This window comes from Acipenser ruthenus, chromosome 1, assembly GCF_902713425.1.
Source record: "Acipenser ruthenus chromosome 1, fAciRut3.2 maternal haplotype, whole genome shotgun sequence".
In the NCBI taxonomy this organism is placed as follows: domain Eukaryota; kingdom Metazoa; phylum Chordata; class Actinopteri; order Acipenseriformes; family Acipenseridae; genus Acipenser; species Acipenser ruthenus.
The window spans coordinates 51,386,120-51,408,412 of record NC_081189.1 but is presented as its reverse complement, the minus strand read 5'-3'; the positions used below and the strand labels follow the sequence as shown (position 1 = coordinate 51,408,412).

General features: G+C 37.5%; 1 protein-coding gene across 1 annotated transcript in view; it reads right to left on the bottom strand.

The window, feature by feature from the left end:
• Positions 1 to 22,293, bottom strand: part of stpg2 (sperm-tail PG-rich repeat containing 2) — a 288,221-nt gene that overhangs the window by 227,479 nt on the left and 38,449 nt on the right. The window contains exons 6-8 of the mRNA XM_034033821.2: positions 20,330 to 20,438; positions 4,136 to 4,240; positions 2,169 to 2,328 (exon numbers count right to left, since the gene is read on the bottom strand). Of these exons, the coding sequence (XP_033889712.2) occupies positions 2,169 to 2,328; positions 4,136 to 4,240; positions 20,330 to 20,438 (374 nt within the window). The remainder of the gene's footprint in view (positions 1 to 2,168; positions 2,329 to 4,135; positions 4,241 to 20,329; positions 20,439 to 22,293) is intronic.

The window sequence follows — 22,293 nt, the reverse complement described above, 5'->3', positions numbered from 1 at the left end:
CAGGTTTTTTTTTTGTTTGTTTGTTTTTCAGTGGGTACTGTTGAATTGCAACTGAATCGGACCTGATTTATCTCTGAACATAGCCCTATAAATACAACTTAATATAATTAAAATAAACGGTAGAACGTAACTGACATCTGCCACAACACTCACAAAATTATACTCATGGTAGCTTCAATAAAACGAATTTGTTCATAAGTATTACAAACCGTGTATGACTTTTGTCTCGAGACTTTGAATATTGCCAATAGGTTTTTTTGTTGTTGTTTTTTTTCGCGTGGATGCAGCTGCAACAGTTCTTAAAATAATGTTTTCTTAGTTTACAGTATGGATATTTGTATAATATACTGTGTGTACGTCTAAATATAATCCTTTCCACTGTAATTACTGTGTTTTAAGTTACATGAGTTAGTAAAGCTGTTCTTGCACCAGCGAAAAATGGACTGTACTCACATTTCCATGTTAACAGCTGCCCTTAGTGGTGGGAATGTGTCATTTCAGGGTAAAATTTGGACAAACTGGCATGTCACCCATATTGATTGGCTCATGGCGGTCATGTTTGTTGATGTAGAAACTTTTCCTGACTAAATTTTTTAGAGGACAGTACAAAGATAACATATAACCAAGATTCACATCAATCGGTCAAAGGGCTCATGAGGAGTTGTTGTTTAAGCGTTTCACGCAAAATCCAAAATAGCTGCCACACCATGTGACCAATCCATTTTTCCTCAAGTAGAATCAATCGTGAACATGAGCGCACTATGTACAACATTTTTCACAGCTGTACTATTTACCGTTTATGAGAAGAAGACTTTTGAATATTGTCCAAACTTTTCATTAAACCCAAGATGGCTGCCACACCATGTGACCAAAGGCCGCCATATTGACCACGACACAACATCACATAGTCCTCAACATCCATGTCAAATTTTGTGGGTTTTGGTGCAGCCGATAAGAAGTTATACGCAGTTTTATAGCCAGTTGCGTATGTTGATGATGTCATGCAGCGTGGACGTCATGATTTTCACAGTAGCAACTTCCTTTGAACAAGCGTAACAGATGACCATACTGAGATGTTTTATTCCAATTTTTGTTTTCAATCGGATAAACGGTTAGATAAAGAAGATGTTTGAATTCTGATGATTTTATATTTTTATGGTAATTTTATGTCATTAATCAATGTGGTTGCCAAACCACAGAACCAATCAGCTTCATATTAACAACAGTTAATCATGGACTATCCCTCAACATGTATATCAATACAAGTATTTTGTTTTGCTATGTTTCGTTTTGGAGAAAATGTGCATTTATTTTTAACAGACTAAGGTGGGACCTGGGGAATAAATGTTATACAGATACAAAGTTGCAAGTATAAAATGTAAGTATTAATCAGTCATTATTTTATAGGTTGCAACCCTACTTTTTGGGTTACAAAATAAATTAGTAAGAGCTGTATATGAAGATCCCAACCAGGAGTGACACTAACATAACACAGATTTTCAATGAAATATAAACTAGTCACTATGGTGACAGTACATTATGAAAATTAGTACTATCGAAGGTTCAGATCTTCGTTCGAAGGTTTGGAACACATTACCGAAGCTCAAAATGTACCCTTTGTTACAGCCCTATTTAAAGTACACAATTTTGCTTGTGTCAGATTTTCTTGTACTGTACTAATTTATTTACTTATTTATTTTTTTTAATGTAGTAGTCGCCAACAGTTTTTATCATTTTTTCTACGAAGCGTCAGCCGTGCCGTCAGCCGACCACTTCTTTTTCACACTGCAGGCCCACCATGCAGCTACCTCAGAGCTACAGTGTCGGCAGCCTCCTGTCCATGATTGGCAGTGGGATAGCCTGGACTCGAACCGGCGACACCCAGGCTATCGTATCTTGAACTAATTTTAACCATGCCTTTACAGATATAGATTGAACGCTCACAACATCCAATCAATAATTATTTTCAAATGATTTACAACATAATCAAATACAAATACTGATATATTATAAAATTCAGATTTGCTTAAGTTTTATAATAATTATATTACATTAATGTTTGTCATTTTCATAACTATGTTTTGGCAGACAATCAGAAATAGACTATGTGCTACTGTACATGAGTGGTGAGGCATAAAAAAAATCAACATTTAAAAGATGCAGCAAACCTGGTGTTTTTGTTTTTATAGATTCTGGAATGAACCGAACTGCAGTCAGCCCAAAAGGACTTCTCTTCATGCCTGTAATCTTCGTCAAGTACTGCAAAGCTGTACGGGGATCATTATAGGAACCTGGGGCTGGAGTGATTGATTTAACAGGTGCAAATCTCTGAGGAAACACATGAGGAACATTAATATATTAAACAGTTCTAAAAAATACAAAATATTTCATAATCAACACTGTAACTTCTCATATTTAAATGACACAGATCATTACATATTTATATCTGCTTTCATCTACTGTACAATCATGACATTTGATCAAACTTGTATTCATTATTTAAACCAGATGCCAACCAAACGTTAGTCTAATTACAGAGTAAGTAGCAGGGTTTCAAAAAATATATCATTACACGTCACCACGTGTTGCTACAACTATTAAAATAACGTAACTGTATTTTTTCTTTTCATTGTTAACACCATGACAACTTTTTACACTTATAACTTTAAAGTCTGTTTCAAAGCTCTTTTCAAAATGGCCGCTCTAGTGCACTGATTGTGTAACACGGTACGGAACAGAAAAGCCAGAGCACTTGTTATGTTTTCTTTTTTTTATTTTTAAATCGCTCTTCTTACAGTGATTTACAGACAGATCTCAAACCCCAGTGCACTAGAGTGGACAAAATAGCTTGAAACAGAGTTTAAAGTTATAATTGTAAACAGTTGTCAGGATGTTAACAATGAAAATAAAAATTACAGATCCATTGTTTAAACACGTTGGGATGTATAACGCTATATTTTCTGCAACCCCGCTACTTACTCTTTAAGTTAGGTTCTTCTGTCTTAGTTCTATCATAGAAAGCATAGAGAAAACAAGTTGTATACATTAATGATTCCATGATAATAATGTGTGACAGAGATCGAATGAGTCTTAGTGTTAGATCTCCCTCTCGACCTGTGAGGGCACGGTGCACGAGGAACAGAGTACCCTTAATGAAATGGCACGACAATTTATTCCGTAGGGTAGATGGAAGTCGGTCAGTTCGGAAAGGGGCGGAGCTATGGCACCCGAGCTCAGTGACCCAGACAGTAAGCGGCGTGGCATCCGAGGACTGGAGGAGCGGATGCGCTCGTTAACCTCGGGGTCATGGGCGAGGGTATAAATAGGGGGCATGGCTTGAGTGATCTGTTCCTTTGCAGATGGTTAAACCAAATAACCTAGAAGGAGCCCGTCTTGTTTGTTCTAAAAACCGTGAGTGTTTTGCTTGTCTGTGTATTTACACTGTTTGTCTTGTGTGTCGTTTCTCACAAAGATTACTGAGCACGATCCGGAGCTGCAGCCGCAGGCCAGCGAAAAACCCGGACTTCACCACTCACCTTTTCACTACAGGAACTGTCTTTTGTTTGCACCTTTAGCACTTGAATCATGCACTGTCTTTGTGTTTGTGTTTAGTGTGGGTGTCTGAACGGGACTTTGGGGTTACGGGTCATACCCGTAGGATTACAAATAGAAGTGATACACGCCTCTGTATCACTTCCAGCACTATTATTATTTGCAGGTTTTGCCTTAAGGCTCTGGACATTTATTAAATTAAATAAACACCCTTGCACCTGTACCAACGTTGTCTGTGTGATTATTCTGCACTGCACTCACCTGCACGTCATTACCACTTTGCCACATAATGTTAATAATGTGTCCCCCAAAAGCTTGGCAATGTAATGGAAAGCTCTGATAACGGAACATCACAAGGAGAGCAACAGTGAATTTTCCTGCAGCACTGGCTAGCAAACAATTGGATACTATACTAAGGTAGCTTTATTAACAAGTCATCAAAACCTCTTAGTGCAAGTTTTTTTGAAACCATTAAAGACGTATTTGAACCCAAGGGCTCTGATGTCTTGATATATTGAACTTAATATTAAGTATTTAAAAACTTCAGATTACAGCTTCAGTTGTAGCTACATATGTGGCTTACCTGTGTTTTGGAAAGGAAGGGTGGGTTCAAAACAGCTGACGTATCTTGAGTACTTATTTTTTCAAAGTAGCTTTTAATTTCATATCTGCCTGGACCAGGAACCCCCTAAAACATAAACAAATATACAGTACTGTTAATAATTATGGCTTAGTAGTAGCATTAAATCTGTGACATCATGCACAAAGATTACATAATCAGGCAACATTCCTATTTTATACTATATGTAGGGCCACAGAAAATTTACGGTACTTTTTCAAGAAATTCACGAATGACAATAAAAAAAACAACACATTTCACGGATTGTCACGGAAGTGCCATTTAAAAAAAAAAAAAAAAAAATTCTATTGTAAGTTGCCTAAAATAGTGCATCAAAGAAAGTCACCGAGGTTGAAATATTTTAACATTTAATGGTAGCACTGAGTCAACATTTACATTGTAACATTTAAAATTTTATCTTTTAAAATGTAACAAACAAGGGTCATTTAAATGTGTTGGCTGAAAAAAGTAACAAGCAGAAAAACTGATTAAAACAAAACAAACTGACAAATTCGGCAACATTGTCGAGTTTTGTAAACGTTTAAAAGTTAGGCTATGTTCATACAGTAATTAAACGGACTGTGTTGTATAGCGTTATGCTGAAAAACAAAATGTTAAATACAGGATAAGTGCAAGTGACAAAACCGAAACTTTGTGTTTTTCTATACACACACTAAATTATATATGATGTTTTAAACCACATAACATCGTACTACTTGAGCGAATCAACCTATACAAAATAATCTCAAGAACAAGAACAGGAAAAACAAGAAGAAGAAATCGTATGCGATTTTTTATCCATGTAGTGTGTTGCGCGCGCACGCACACACACGCACGCACACACACACACACTCACACACAAAATAATTACCTGGCCTGTGAGCAGAAAACTAGTTATTTGTTGAAGGCCAGCATCGTGGCTTGTCTTTGTGGTGTAAAAACCTGTCCATCTGTGGAAACTGCTCGTTCTGCATCCACAGAGTTTGATGGAATTGACAAAAAGCAGCATGTAATTTTTGCCATGTTTGGGAATCTGATTTCAGACCTTACCCAGAAATCAACAATATTGACATTTTTGTCATTTTCAATAGCATGGTGCTTGTAAGAGTAGTGGTTAGGGCTCTGGACTCTTGACCGGAGGGTTGTGGGTTCAATCCCCAGTGGGGGACAGTGCTGTTGTACCCTTGAGCAAGGTACTTTACCTAGATTGCTCCAGTAAAAACCCAACTGTATAAATGGTTAATTGTATGTAAAAATAATGTGATATCTGTATAATGTGAAATAATGTATAATGTGATATCTTGTAACAATTGTAAGTCGCCCTGGATAAGGACGTCTGCTAAGAAATAAATAATAATAATAATCTCTACAGCTTGTGAAATCAGGGATTGCATCTAGTGGCAAAGATGTGACATCCAAGACTGACACCATGGTAAATATAAGATCTATTATTAGTCGTAGTTTTATTATTGTTGCAGCCATTTCTATGCAGTTGTCTAGGGTTTCTACATGATAAAAGCTGGTGAAGAGTAATGTAAAAAAAAAAAAGTTTTTCACGGTAGGCAGTCAAATACACGATTTCCGTAAAATCGTGAATTGTCCGTGGCCCTAACTATATGGCAATTATTTGGCTGTCTAAGTATACTACAATTATTTAATTAAACACAATACTTCTTTCAATAACCATACATATTTGTTACCATTCAAATCACTCTGTAACTTCAATGAACATTTAAAAACAAGGCTTTTTTCAAAGGTTCTTTTTTTTTTTTTTAAATTTAGTCGTCACCAATGGTTTTTACCCGTTTTCTCCCCAATTTGGAATGTCCAATTATTATTTTTTATCCCGGTTCACTGCTGCAACCCCCAGGCGACTCGGGAAACGGAGGCTGAAACACGCGTCCTCCGAAACGTGTTCCTGCCAATCCATCATTTTTCGCACTGCGGATTTGTTATAAGAATTTGTTATCTGCTTTTCTAGAGCTAGACTACATTTCTCTGCTATTTTTTCAAATGTTTCTCAACACATTCGAAAATGTTTTCTTGTCAGAGTATCAGGGGATTGTTTCAGTCCAAAATATCTCACCGTGGTGGCGGTCCTTTATCCAAATCGATCTTTCACATGAGTATCTGGTATACAGGCATTTAGAAACATTTTGGAATGCTGTTTTGTTTTTTTTTAAAGTCTGGAATCCTTTCCTTCGTAACATATTGATGATTTGCACATACCAAATCACGTGACCTAAGTGCAGTCGGCCATTTTGGACGTCAAAAAGCTTTGGACGTCCTATTGACAACCTGCGAAGACGTAGAACATTTTTTTTAACTCTTTTTTTTTTTTTCAACTCATGCAGTCCAAAAAACCATACTTGACATTGTCCGATGAAGTCAGTCATCTCAGAGGTGAACATCGAGATAGATACATCGAGAAAACTCTGCTCGCCGGGCTTCAAAATGATGTGTATTTGCTGCCAGCTGGTCTCTTCTCTGAGATTGTCAAGTGTGACAGTACATCCCTGCCTGACTTCACGTCTCACGATATATATCACTATGTAATAAACAACATCTCCCCGTACACCGGCCAAGATCTCAAGGCATACAAAAGCCTTGATGCATACCTGTATTTCGTATCAGGATGGGTGACATGTTTGTTTCAGTGGCTATGCCAGGGGGGCGCGTCCATCATCTTATCATGGCTAACGTAATCACGTCTCAATTTCACTTGATAAACTAACAATGACAGTGACAGCACTAATATAGCCACAGGAAATATAAGACCAGAATTACAAAGAAGAATTCAGAGGTTTTTGTTGTTGTAGTTTTGTTATGTTAGTATTTTGTTATTCAGTGTTTAAAAAAAAAAAAAAACGTTCACATAATAGTTTTGAAATCAGTAAATATTAATGCAAACATATCCACAAACAAAGGAAACAAATGTAAACCGATTGTATGGTTTTCTTACGTTTCCCAACCTTTGTACATGGGACTCTTAGTAAACATGACATCAGACGCAGACTCCCGTCTGCAATCTAGCCGTTAAAAAAGTACCGTGAACACAGCCTAATTCACATGCTGGGATTCAAGTGAATGATTGAATGATTAATTAGCAATTGAATCCCGGCACAGCTGTATATATATAGATGCACGAATCTCTCACTCTGGGTTGGTGTTCAGGGAGAAAGACTGGGAGAGAGTCGGTAGAGAACTAAGATAAATATAACAATTGCTACTGGTGTGGACCCGCACAATACTTGTTTTGGTTCGTCCCGTTTGTTTATTTTGGCCAACGTGCCATTTTGTTTTGTACAAGTGTGTTGTGATTGTCTAAGCCTTTTACTTTGCAATAAACCGGCGCAACAGCGCATTCATTCACTCACCATTCTGTGTCCTGCATTTCCTGGATTGACGTCACCACAAGCTATCCGTGACAATAGACCAGAAAGAAATTAGATATCTTACAAAAAGGTTTGCAGAATAAGTGGATAAATAAAGATTTGTTACAAAGTAATCCTATACGTCCAGTATTCTTTACATTACCCATGATACATACAGTGGTAAAACTGAAGTCAATGCGATATGCCGGTTTGTTAACCGCTAGAGGGTCTTATCTGACTAGAAACTGGTTTGTTACAGATTATTATTGAAACACAGTGTTTCGCCAAAGGATGCCACACGCTAGCTCGTGAATACCAAAAGCACAACGCTTACATTAAGTTAAAGTATTTGTTATACTGCACTGTACAATTTGGTAACAGCTCGAATTTTAACATAAGTTGAACAACAATCTATTCGGCTAAACGTTGCCTAATAGTAAAAAAAATAATAATAATAATTGTTGTTAAAATGTGTATGCACAGGACCTTAAGCAGAGCAAATAAATAAATATCCCAATCTCATCTGATGTTTAATTTGTGTGTATATTTATGCAACTGTAGCCTGTATGATCTGGGGTCACTGTTTCTTGTAGTACTATGCGTTGTCTGCTAAATCCAGAAGTAATGAAGATTCAAAGACATCAAAAGGAAATTCACGAATCTCTCGGTTTATTGGCTCAGTCACAGCTGCATACAAGTTTTCAACAAAATAAAGATTAGTTTTACACAACATAAACTGAGAGTCTATATCAATCAATGTACATATATTCCCGAACCTGAATAATCAAATGAATCAAAACAAAGTATAATGCCTCAGAATTCTCACTTAACTGTTATACATGGAGGCTTTCTAGTTTGATGCTGTCCAAAGAGAGCGTGTCCCTTCGACCACTGGATCTTTTCTCGTCTCTAAAGGTCGTCACCCCCCCCTTTTTTATACAATAGAACTTTTCATGACAAGCATGTGAAGGTGTGTGATGGGGTACACCCCACCCCTGTGTTTATTTTGTATTTGTGTTGTATTATTATGATTTAAATGTATTGTTTGCTGTTTAAATCGCAATTTTTTGTTATTATTTTTTGACAGCATGGATGGGGTTCCCCATCCAGCTAAAACTGAGCGGTCAGCAGCTAATGATTTATTGACAAATTGGCTGTCGACCACACATATCACAAATCCTGTGCATAACTAGGTAATTGATAGCCAGTTAACCCCTTGGCCACTATATAAAAAGCAGCAGCTTTTGCTGACCAGGGTTGGGGTTGTTCAGTGGAGGAATGAAACAAATAAGAACTGAAAATATAAGCAATAACAATTGCTATGTGTGCTGGTTTTACACCAGCACAATACTTGTTAAGAAGAGATTGTTTCTTTTGGCCACCATGCTGTTTTGTTTTGTGTGCAGTGTTTGGTTTTTGTTTAAACGTTTTATTTACTATTTAATAAATACGTGCTCAGCGCTTCAACCCACAGTATTAGTATCTGTCTCTTCCTGGTCTAATGTCACCACCAAGCCATCCTGTCCACAAGGTGGTTTTATCTTTCCATAGCTATTGGGTTAAATTAAGCAATAGAACCCAAAGAGGGCTTTATCGTCTGGTAAGGCGTGCCTCGTGTCGTTAAATTTCCCGAGCCAAAGGCGAGGGCATCTAACATAACGAAAAGGGCCTTACCAGACGATAAAGCCCTCTTCTGAGGATTACATAATTCCATGATTTAATTTTTTTACTTATAAATATTTTCAGTAAAAACTCTGCTCTGATATAGCTGGGAAGATGACATTTCAAAATTGCAATACCTTGCTCAAGCCTACTTTCAGTTTTGGGAACCTCGTTTGTGCTCTGTGGCTGATATAATACTAACATCAGTACCAGATTTGGTTTAAATATACTATAGATAGAATTTCGTGAGGCGGACAGACACGGACACTTTCAGCTTGTTCGATGTGGAACACGAACAGGTTTTGGCCTTTTCGCAAAATCATTGTGTTCCATTTCTGTTCTAGCATCATGGCTGACAGCGATTTGGGGATACTGTGCATTGTGATGATTTTTTTTCATTAAGAAAGTTCAAAGCAGTATTATATCATATGTAATAAACTATAACATTAATATTATAGGTCAAATATATCGCCATACATTACAGACCATTGTAAATCGAGGCTATGTTTATTGTATTTTGCCAGTATTGCATGTAGAGTTGTAATTTATCTATTAGAATACAGTGAATTAGCAGTACAGCTAAGGCCAAAAGTTGTGCATCTCACTATAGAATTAAATAATTTAGCTTCATAGAGTCAAATGAAGCCTGCTGAATAATGTTACGTTAACATACTGAATTACTTACCGCTTTGTAGTTTTCCATATTTAACTAAAAATTGACAACAATTAAAAAATGTGACATTTGAAAACAACGTGAAACACTGTACTACTATTATTAGCTGAGCAGATGGGGCACGTTTTAGAGTGACATATGTCTTGTTTTCACACCGGGCCGGGGCTGCTGCTAGCCGGCCCTGACCGGCCCAGGCTAACAGAAACGCATTTTTGTGTTTTTTTCCTAACGTGGCCTGTGACACGTTGGCTCGAGTGGTGACGTACCCAGACCAGGAAGCTGACAGAGAAACACAGGAGGTACTTGTGGGGTTGAAAGAGCTGGGGCATGCATATTTATTAAAGCAAAAATAACTAAACAAAAACACTGCTCACAGAGCAAAATAAAAAGGTGTAACAAAACAGTCTTGCACACAAACAAAATAAGAGACCTCCACCAAACAAGCACCGTGCTGGTGCTTCCAGCACACGTAGCAATTGTTATCTTTTTACTTTCTGTTTAGTTTTTCCTGTTTCTATCACACACGTTCCTCCTTCCAAACACCCACCCTGAACACAGAAAAAGCTGCAGGTTTTTATACATGTGACCATCTCCGACTTATCAATAAATTAAAAAATCTGGAGAAGATCACATTTAACCCCATCCTTGCTGCCAAATAAACACAAAATACATTTAAATCATACCAAAACAACACACAAACCATTATTTTAAATACACACAAATCACCTTTTCTTAAACCCCCAAATAATACATTTAAAGCCCAGTACACCACAATGCATTTATTTACAAGCAGTGCTTGGCCCTGCCTCCTATTTACACGCATGGCTTTTCTGCTCTGTCATATACCACCCCCCCCCCCCCGTAGATGGGACACCAACAGGTGACCTCTACCACACTGAGGAAGATGTCCTAGCTGCTCTCCCTTTTTGCTGCTTCTTGGGACGGCTGCTACCCCCTTCTTTCTCCTCAGGGCCAGCAGTCGTTCCTCTTCCTGGTGTGGGGGATGGTAGCACCACTCCTCCCCTTTTAGGCAGGTTATGCAGAGATCCAGCCCTTGTTCCATTCTCTTCTCGCGGCCTTTCTTTCTTTCCCATTTTTCTTCAAAAATTATTTCCAAAAAAATTTAAATGTGTACCCGCAGTACCTGTTCTGGCCTGGGTCCATGGAAACGTTAGAATCCCATGCTGGACACCATATGTAACAGGTTGGCTTGAATGGTGATGTACCCAGACCAGGAAGCTGACAGAGAGACACAGACAGGTACTTGCAGGGTTGACAGAGCTGAGGTGCATGTATTTATTAAAGCAAAAATAATTAAACAAAGACACTGCTCACAGAGCAAAATAAAAAGGTGTAACAAAACAGTCTCACACACAAACAAAATAGACCTCCACCAAACAAGCACCATGCTGATGCTTCCAGCATGTTATCTTTTTACTTTGTTTTATTTTTCCCATTTCTCTCACACACGTTTATTTACACGCAGGGCTTTTCTGCCCTGCCACATGGCCAAATTCAGATGTTCTTGTCCTGCATCATCACGTCACAGGGGGATTGTGGGAAAGTATTGTGCTGTGTTTTAAACAAACCCGTAGTAGTAGTTCAGAAAAAAAAAAACTGCCTGAGCCATGAATGCTGCAATTGAAAAAAGTTTTTTCGTTATTTTTATTTTTGTGCTAGACACGATGTACACAGCATTCTCAAGACCCAATTTTCTGAACCAAAAAGATGTATTGAAAGTGAATCTGATAGCTCTGCATTGGAGGATAGTGATGATCATTTCATTTGCCGCTGCAAATTATTTATTTTGCTTTCAGTTTGTGTGCTTGCTTTAACATTTAAAAATGAACGCTGCTAAATGTAAAACAACACTGCAGTGTTAACAAATGCCGTAACCTGTGCTGATAAATGTGTGGCACCGCAATTTAAGAAAGTTTACAAACGAGAGGAGGCCATTCAGCCCATCTTGCTTGTTTGGTTGTTAGTAGCTTATTGATCCCAGAATCTCATCAAGCAGCTTTTTGAAGGATCCCAGGGTGTCAGCTTCAACAACATTACTGGGGAGTTGGTTCCAGACCCTCACAATTCTCTGTGTAACAAAGTGCCTCCTATCTTCTGTTCTGAATGCCCCTTTATCTAATCTCCATTTGTGACCCCTGCTCCTTGTTTCTTTTTTCAGGTCAAAGAAGTCCCCTGGGTCGACATTGTCTATACCTTTTAGGATTTTGAATGTTTGAATCAGATTGCCGCGTAGTCTTCTTTGTTCAAGACTGAATAGATTCAATTCTTTTAGCCTGTCTGCATACGACATGTCTTTTAAACCCGGGATAATTCTGGTTGCTCTTCTTTGCACTCTTTCTAGAGCAGCAATATCCTTTTTGTAACGAACTGAACACAATATTCTAGGTGAGGTCTTACTAATGCATTGTAAAGTTTTAACATTACTTCCCTTGATTTAAATTCAACACTTCTCACAAAATATCCGAGCATCTTGTTGGCCTTTGAAGATGAAGACATTTCTGAGTCAACATAAACTCCTAGGTCTTTTTCATAGTTCCCTTCTTCAATTTCAGTATCTCCCATATGATATTTATAATGCACATTTTTATTGCCTGCATGCAATAATTTACACTTTTCTCTATTAAATTTCATTTGCCATGTGTCTGCCCAATTCTGAATGCTGTCTAGATCATTTTGAATGACCTTTGCTGCTGCAACAGTGTTTGCCACTCCTATTTTTGTGTCGTCTGCAATTTTAACAAGTTTGCTTACTATACCAGAATCTAAATCATTAATGTAGATTAGGAATAGCAGAGGATCTAATACTGATCCCTGTGGTACACCATTGGTTACCTCGCTCCATTTTGAGGTTTCTCCTCTAATTAGTACTTTCTGTTTTCTACATGTTAACTACTCCCTAATCCATGTGCATGCATTTCCTCGAATCCCTACTGCATTCAGTTAGATAAATTAATCTTTTATGTGGGACTTTGTCAAAAGCTTTCTGGAAATTTAAATAAACCATGTCATATGCTTTGCAATTTGTACGCAATGAGGATAATTCCTCAAGGCAGAGCTTTTATCTCCTGCCTTCTCTTGATTTCATCCCTTCTCTTGATTCCCTCAACGATGTCATACTCATGGATCCTTTTTGCTGCAAGGAACTCCGCCTGTGGGAGCTCCTACTAAAACAATGGAACAACATTACATTCTTTTACGACAACTGTCTCCTGCTGCACGAAGACATTCAACTGTTCACAGATGCAGCTCCCTCTCTTGGCTTTGGAGGATACTACAAGGGAAAATGGTTTTCTGCTCCATGGCCCGACGAATTCAGCATCATTCCTATACCCCATCACTCCTCGTCATTGCACAAAATGTATCCATTTGCTGTAGCCACATTCCATTTGGGAGTCTTCCTGGGCTCAATAATCCATTCTTCTCCGCTCAGATAATTCAGCTACAGTCCAAATCATTAACAAGGTCATTCATCCTGTGTGGTCCAGTGGTTAAAGAAACAGGCTTGTAACCAGGAGGTCCCCAGTTCAAATCTCACCTCAGCCACTGACTCATTGTGTGACCCTGAGCAAGTCACTTAAACTCCTTGTGCTCCGTCTTTCGGGTGAGACGGAGTTGTAAGTGACTGATGCATAGTTCACACACCCTAGTCTCTGTAAGTCGCCTTGGATAAAGGCATCTGCTAAATAAACTAATAATAATAATAATAATAATAATAATAATAATAATAATAATAATAATAAATCCTCCCACCATATAATGAGAATATTCAGAAGGATTACCTGTTTATCTGTTACTCATCAGTTCATTTTCAGAGCTCAACACATTCTCGGTCACCTGAATATAATCGATTCTCTTTCTCATTTCCAAACACAGAGATTCAGAGCATTCGCACCCGAAAACGACCTCCTGCCAACTCAGATTCCTCCCTTTTCAGACCTGACATTCATGTGAGCCACCCGCTGCATTCCCTGATTCTGCAGGCTCAAGAAACAACTATTCTCAGCATCACTCCCCGCTCACTGCAAATGTACTGGTCATCCTGGAATTGCTTTAAAATTTCACTTTGCATTCAACATTCCCTTCCCTTCATTTTCAATGCCTGTAGTGTCATCCTGTATTATGTCCCATAAGAATAGAGCTATAAGAGTTTTCTCCATCAAATTTTCAATTGCCGGCATCCAGTTTTCCTACAAACTCATTTTCGGCGTTCCAGATCTACACTCAGCAACTCACAAATTTCACTGAAAGGGCTTCAACGATCAGAATCTCTTTCTCCCCCTGCTTGCCTACCTATCACCATCAACGTACTCTCTTGGTGCCTCTCATCCGCTCCAGCTACTCCTCCCTGTTTTAGATAAAACTTTAAAGCCCCTTTTCTCTTAGCCTTCTTGGGTTCCTTTGGTGCTCAGAGTCTACATCGCTCTCAAATTCAACCCCCAAATTCACCCCTTCATCTCTGACCTAGCAATCACCTTATCTGATACCTTTTCCTTCCTGCTCAAAAGAAGTTAAACTGACCAGGAAGATTAGGGAACACTTTCCAATTTAGTTTATAAATTAAAACTCCCATGTTAGCCCATGTGACCCCTTTCTCTCTTATCCATCTCCGTCTTTCTCAGGGCGCATCATCCTCAGGCCCACTGTTTATTAATGAAAACTGAACAATCGTCACCCAACATTTTGGTTATTCCTTCACCAGATTCTTTCCAGGTCCGGATTCGCAGCTGAGCAGTTCTCCGGTCATTCCTTCAGAATCGTAGCAGCTTCTCGCCATGGAGTTCCAGGCTCTCTTATCAAACGGTTAGGTTGTTGGTCCTCCAGTGCTTACCAAGTTTACATTAGAACAAATATTACGGATCCTAAAAATGCTTTTACAAAAATGTGCTCTTAAGCGTTAGTAGCCTGCCCGGAGGAAGGGCAGTTGAATCAGCCGTGGATTCCCAGAGGTTTATTTCCCAAAAATGGGTTTTGTTTTCCTCTCCTGCGTGCTGATGATCATTTGTTAAAGGTTGGCTAAACCTTCAAGTGGGCTATATTCAATACTAATCGTGGCATTGAGACCAGCTTGTTCTTTTTGGGGATCTCAGTCTCATCCAGTCGGCCAGGCAGCGAGCCCTCAAACCAAGTTAGGTTTGATGCCAAATGAATGTGTATATACAACATACTTCTCTGTAAAATCGCATACTCCGCATTCTCCACAATAAATATTTGTACTAAAACATTTTGTGATTGGTGTTTGTCCCGAACTACTGAACATACTGCTATGCTGGATTAACCCTTAGCTGCAGACATGCTGTAATTTCGTAACTTTTGTTACGATGACAAAACACGTCATATCTCAGCCGTCCAACCAGCAATTTTGTTTTTTTAAAGTGTGGGTCATAGCCGTGATACCATTGGTTTAGGGTGGGTGGGACATATAATATTTTGATTACAAGGACGAGTCTCTGTCGGCGCCATTGTGACAGCAGATTCAAAGTTCTGTATCTCCGGTTTTATAATCCCAAGAGTGCTAATCTACATATCATCTAAACGGTAAGTACTTCGGCTAATTAGCCATATTGTTGTTGTTTTTTTTTTCAACTTTATTCGTTTTTTTGTGCTGAGTACATCTGCAGTGTTTTTTTTTCGCTGTGTCTTTTGTGTGCACGCTTGCTTGCTGGGCAGGGCTAACTTTTATGACTGCTATAGACAAGAGTAACTGCTGTACCAACATCACGTTTTTTTTTTGTTTGTTTTTTTTTTAAACATCTTTCTTATAGTTAGTTTCACATATGCGTTTTTATTTTAGACTTGTTTTTCCATTTTCTGAACTTGTTTCTCCTCAGGAGAGAAGGCAAAACTAATAGGTCTATTGCATGTGATGCCAAAAGTTAGGTGTTTGTGTACGTCTGTGTTAGTTATTACTTTTTCTAGTCGATTAATTATTTATCTGTAGTCATTATTATTTAGCTATGCATCTATTATTTTTTTTAACTTATTTTTTTATTCGATGTGTAAAAGAATGAGGAATAAATCTCTTTTTTTATTATTGGTTTAGTTTTTAGTTGTTTTTTTTACGTTGTGTATGTAGCAAAGAACAAAGACATTTAGCTGTAATTATTATTATTATTATTATTATTATTATTATTATTATTATTTAGCCATGTATTTTATTATTAGTTTACTTTTACTTTGTGTGTAAAGAACAGTCATTATTATTAGTTTACTTTTTTATGTGTATGAAAAAGGATGGAGAATCATTATTATTATTATTATTAATTGATATTTATTTTAATGTTTTATGTGAGTGTGTGTAAGCCAGAAAATTGATGGAGACAGTTCTAGCATCTGGTTCAGTCACTGAAGAGGAGGCGGGCCCTGACTGAGGAAGAGATTGAGGGCATGTGTTCTCACCAGTGCGTTTGTACTCTACACTTTTGACTGGTGTCATGGTAAAAAAAAAAAAAAAAAAAGACAGTTAATAATTGGTCACTTTAAATTTAGAAAAAAAAAAGGACAAGGGTTGGGTAGATTTGTTTTTTAAGAATGGTATCCGTGTGATACAGAAGCTGATTAGCACAATATTTATTTATTGTGTTATTACAAGATTATTTCGCAATAATTATTGTGTCATTTCGCAATGAATCGATAGTTTTGGTAATTTACACCACTCATGTCACTATTCCCATTCAGTCTCTTAATTTTGCTTTATAATGGCTTTATTAGCTGAATGAAAATGTATTAAATTACTGCAGTAACAATACTGTACTTGTGAAGTTTTTTCAAAAACTGTAATATACATTACAGAAAACTCTAAATGTGTTTCAACAAAACCAGGCATTCCGACTTGCACAAACTGATACCATTGCAAACAATTTTTTCACAGTTAGGAAACTGTAATAGAGATACTTTACAGTTTCTCACTGTGCAGCTGCACTTCATCGCTGATGAAAACTATCTTGCAATAATAAATAATGCAACATTATTGTGAAATACACAATAATTATTGCAAAATAACACAGTATTATCTCATAATAAAACAATATTTGTTGTTTGTGATGCTAATGAGCTTGCGTATTTGCTACCTCTTTAATATTGTAAAATTATTCACTTCTTTTAGAATAACTATATTCAATACTATCGAGTGTCTTACAGTTATGGATCAACCATATAATTAAACTAAGCACAGCTACTGAACTAATTCATTATACAGTAAGTTTTATTTGCAGTGTTGTTTCTTTACATTTTATTGTAATACATTGTGTTTGCTTAATAAATGTAATACTTCAGTACAATTTGTTTAGAAGAGGAATTCACAAAGCACTGTAGATGCCCCAAAAAGCCAACATAAAAAGTGCGACTGATTTGTACTGAGTAACCCAGGAAACTATAATGTAGAAGTAATGTAGTCAGTTTAAGTTAATAGCACAGGTCAAGCATCCATGTTAGCCTAATGTTGGGAAAGTACAGTAGATTATTATTATTATTATTTTTTTACCAAAATAAAACCATTTAAAAAACATAATAACAAATGTGTACCCAGTGTCTTGTAATGAATGTTGGCTGGTGATAACTCAAGAACATCTTTATTACCATGCTAATGTTGGCTCATTAAACACCTCATTAATTACCAGACATAGACAATTGCGGCTAACTTGATCCATTCATAAAGCTGAACATAAAAATAAGGTCTTAATTAGCCCCACTTTTGTCTTGTTTAATATATTTTTTATGACATCATAAAAATGTAGATTTTTTTTTCTATCTTGGTTTTTATGTGTATACTATACCTCTGATGATATGTTAGAGATAGCATATATACTCTACATTTGTTGCAGAGTTTTGTATAAAAATGCATGTCCAGTTGTCACAAATCTTCTAGGTACTAGGGGGCATGAGAGCGTTTTGTCTGTCCATACAACTGTCTTTCTAGTTGTCACACTTACATTTTTATACATCTATATACATCTATATACATAAAAATTATCCAGTTATGATAAAACCTGAAAAGGTCGAAGTAAAGATATACGAATCTGGGGGTATATGGAGGTACCCTGTTTGCCTGTTTCTCTTTTACAAATATCTTGAAGTGCAAATTCAGTTTTGACTAAACTTAGTCTGGACATTCTATTAACAGTTCTGTATATGTCAAACTTACATGTGCATACAGTGGATAAAGGTCATTGCGATCAATGTTACTGGTGACTCTAATTTTGAATTTACAGCCATTGCAGGGGATGCTTGTTACAATAGTTTCTTGGTTTGTATGTCAATCAGGCGTTTAACAAGACAACCCTACACTTAAGAGCAGATCACACTGTTTATGTAAATAGCTTTGTGAAAATGTTTGGTTCCAAATTCCAAAAAATAAAACAAATACAGTGCAAAATACCACTGTAATTTTCCTCTTACAGGTATACTGTATATTTTTTGGTTTAAACAAGTCCCTGTTATTATAGTTGTATTTTCTAAGACCTGTGTGGGGTCTGCATGTCCTATGTAGGACAGCTTCACACGTCCTCCAGATAGACCCGGAGGGCAATGTAGGTAATAATGACCCATCTGTTCACAACCAGCAGCAACCACCTTCTAATGAAGACAGATGTGGGCTGCTCTGCTCAGGCAGTCTGTGGGGTGCTAATGAAACCACCTAATGGTCAGTGCCTGGTATTTTTGACTGATTGATGAGCAAAAGGGATGAACCTGAAAAGCCTAGTTGTGAGATTATGTGATCATTAGTCTTGCCAAAAGAATTCTTCCCTTCGGTTTGTCTCCTTCCCTTTCGAAAAAAAAATGTCCCAGTTACATTTCTCTTTAAGTCATTGGAAATAACCTTCCCAGTGTGTCTTGTACAGTCAGAAACAGACTCTCAAGAATCAAAATTTATAAAATAAGTAATAAGACAAGGTAGGGCACAGAAACATTGGGCTGTATTCATTAGCAAGAATAATAACAAAAAATGAGCTAAATTACAAAAACAATAAAAATAATGATGTATAAAAATATGATAACTTAAGCCAAGTTAAACATTATAGGGCCCCTGAGTAGCAACAAATGACGAAGGATGGGTTTGGATTCAGTAATATATATATGTATACAACTAAATACTTTAAATAAACTACCATGAATACTATATTAAAATTTAATAAATAAAATACCATCATCATACATAAAATAATTAAGGCTGGGGTGATGCATTGACGTATTAATATACTTTATTATACAATGACAAGGATTGTCCACCTTTTCATTTTAATGGGTTATGTTAAGTTATGTGAAGAGTTGTGCCACATTTGTTTTGCATGTATTTAAAAATAGGGCAATATATTCATGTGAGAAAGGGTTTGGAGTGAGGACAAAAAAATTCAATAAATGTGTCACTCCAGTCGCTCTGTATTTTGGGTATCACTGCACTGTTAAATGGATTGCTCATAAAAAAAAAATTATGGCTACCCCACTTACCAAGATTTAGTAAGTGGGGTCCAATGAGCAACAAATGCACCAGCTCAGGGATTCTCCATGTAGTCATCCGTCCTCCCACTTATTGGAGGGTAGTGTGTTGTAACTACTACGCCATACTTACATCTTTACTTACTTTCACATCATGCCTCTGTGGTTGGAGTAAATGGTAATAACCTACTTATTTCACTGTACAATTAAATAATATTTTGTTACTATTAGCTGGTTTCAAAGATCCTGTTTAGACTATGCAACATGTGAACCATTATGTATGCATTTGATTATTAAACGCAGCGTGGGATATATTTCATATTTGTATTTCACAAATACACATTTCCCAATCCTTTTTGGTAGAGGTGTATTTGTGAAATAATATTTCTGAGATACAAATATGAATTATATTTCAGATTAAGAGGAATGTACTAAATATACAGTCCCTTATATTTTGGTGCCATCTAGTGGTCGCCCCCCGCCCCCCCCATTTTAATCTTTAAGAAAAACACACTTAAGCAATATCAACTTTCCTTTACCCAGGCTATAGTAGCAAATTAATAGATTTTACTGACATAGATTAAATCTTATATTCAGACTTGTTTTTAATGTGTTAAATGTTTTATGTATTTATTTATTTTCATCCAAATGTACAAAATCATAATTTATAATTTGCTAAAAAAAATGTTACTGTAACACATGTAACCTACTATATCTTTTAATTATAAAGAACAAAGAAGTTAATAGTTTTAATTATACTATTACTGTATATGAGCATGGGTGTAAAGTCAAATTAATAATCAGAAAGGTTCATTTGTAGTTCAGCAAAATTACTTTCTGAAATTCACGCTGACAATAAAAAACCTGCTATATGGAAAGTAATTCTAGTGCTATGGGTCACTCTTTTAGACCTATAGCTTTAATCTACTCATTTAAAGTGTCCACATTACGATAAACTACAGTTTAAGATCAGAGCTATTGCTGAATCAACTTTACCTTCTTTTGTTCTTGCAGTGTGATTGATTCATGATACCGTGGGATAAAGTGCTCACATTTCTTTTCTTCCTTCTTCATATTGACATTTTCATAATGCTGTGCATTATCCCTACAAAAAGTACAAGGTAGATGTAACACTTGACTTAAACTGTTGAAGCAAAGCATATAAATACAAGATTTTTAATAATGAGTGTGTTCTGATGGCGTGGACTGACAGCAAACTCAAGCACTTACGAATGTATTTAACTTTTTTGTGTTAAAATACTGTGGGGAAATGTTCTGTGGCAGTGCTTTTGATGAAACAACTGCACATTTTAGGACTGAAAATAGGCACATTATGTTCTGCATTTTAGTCATCTAACCACCTGAGTCATCTAACCACCTGAGTTTTGACAATGCTCAAAAAAGAATGTAATGCCAACATTTTGAGGTGAGAATTAGAATTAAGAATTCTGAGCCTACAATACATGATTTTCAAATGCATTGGAACTGTTTATAAATGTTATTTTCCACAATGTGTTAGCTTTAGTGACCACAGGGTTCTAAGTGACAATCAGTTGTAGCTACTAAATGTTAAAGAAAGATTAAGAAGATTTTGTAAGGCATCATTTGTATACATTTGATCTGCATGTGACAAAGTGGCTGAGTGGATGCAGGTGCAGGAGTGATGCAGTGCGTGAATGAAACAGACAGAGATGACTGTAATCCGGTTTGGAAAGGATTTTATTACTGGTTAGAACATAAGAAGATATGAAAGTTTACAAACGAGAGGAGGCCATTCGGCCCATCTTGCTCGTTTGGTTGTGTAATAAATAGGTTTATAATCACTAATGTTACGAATATAGAACAGTGGGGGTGTCTTAAATTGTAACATGGAGAATTATAATACTTAGTTGATATGTGTTTTAACCTGAAATAGATGCAACTGTTATAAAAATATGGTCTGTTGTAATGGCAATGGAGTGACCACTTTTGATGGGTGGCGCTGTTTCAGATAGAGCTATGGGAAATGATAGACCTATCTACGAAGAGAAAGAGAACTCTGTGATTGACCTGTGACCCGGATCTGAAAGATGGCCATCTTTAAGAGGGGCAAGGGGAGTTTGCACAGGGGAGAAGTGGCTGGAGTTAGTGAAATAAATATTGTCAGCAGCTGATGTACAGCAATTACAGTTGTGGACATTGTAATCATTTACACCACCTCGACCATCCTGTCACGGTTGTTAGTAGCTGATTGATCCCAGAATCTCATCAAGCAGCTTCTTGAAGGATCCCAGGGTGTCGGCTACAGCAACATTACTGGGGAGTTGGTTCCAGACCCTCACAATTCTCTGTGTAAAAAAGTGCCTCCTATTTTCTGTTCTGAATTCCCCTTTATCTAATCTCCATTTGTGACCCCTGGTCCTTGTTTCTTTTTTCAGGTCAAAAAAGTCCCCTGGTCGGGGGCTCCCGAGTGGCGCATCCAGTAAAAGCACTCGCTAGAGTGCAGGATGCGCTCTATAGCCTGGACGTCGCGAGTTCGAGTCCAGGCAATTCCACAGCCGACCGTGGACGGGAGCTTCCAGGGGGCGGCGCTCAATTGGCCGAGCGTCGCCCGGGGGGAGGGAGGGTTAGGTCGGCCAGGGTGTCCTCGGCTCACCGCGCACCAGCGACCCCTGTAGTCTGGCCGGGCGCCTGGGGGCTTGCCTGTAAGCTGCCCAGAGCTGCGTGGTCCTCCGACGCTGTAGCTCTGAGGCGGCTGCATGGTGAGTTCGCAGTGTGTAAAGAAGCGGGCGGTTGACGGCACACGCTTCGGAGGACAGCGTGTGTTCATCTTCGCCCCTCCCGAGTCAGCGCAGGGGTGGTAGCGGTGAGCTGAGCCTAAAAAATAATTGGGCATTTCAAATTGGGGAGAAAATAATAAAAACTAATTGGTAACGACTAAATTTTTATAAAATAAATAAATAAATAAAGTCCCCTGGGTC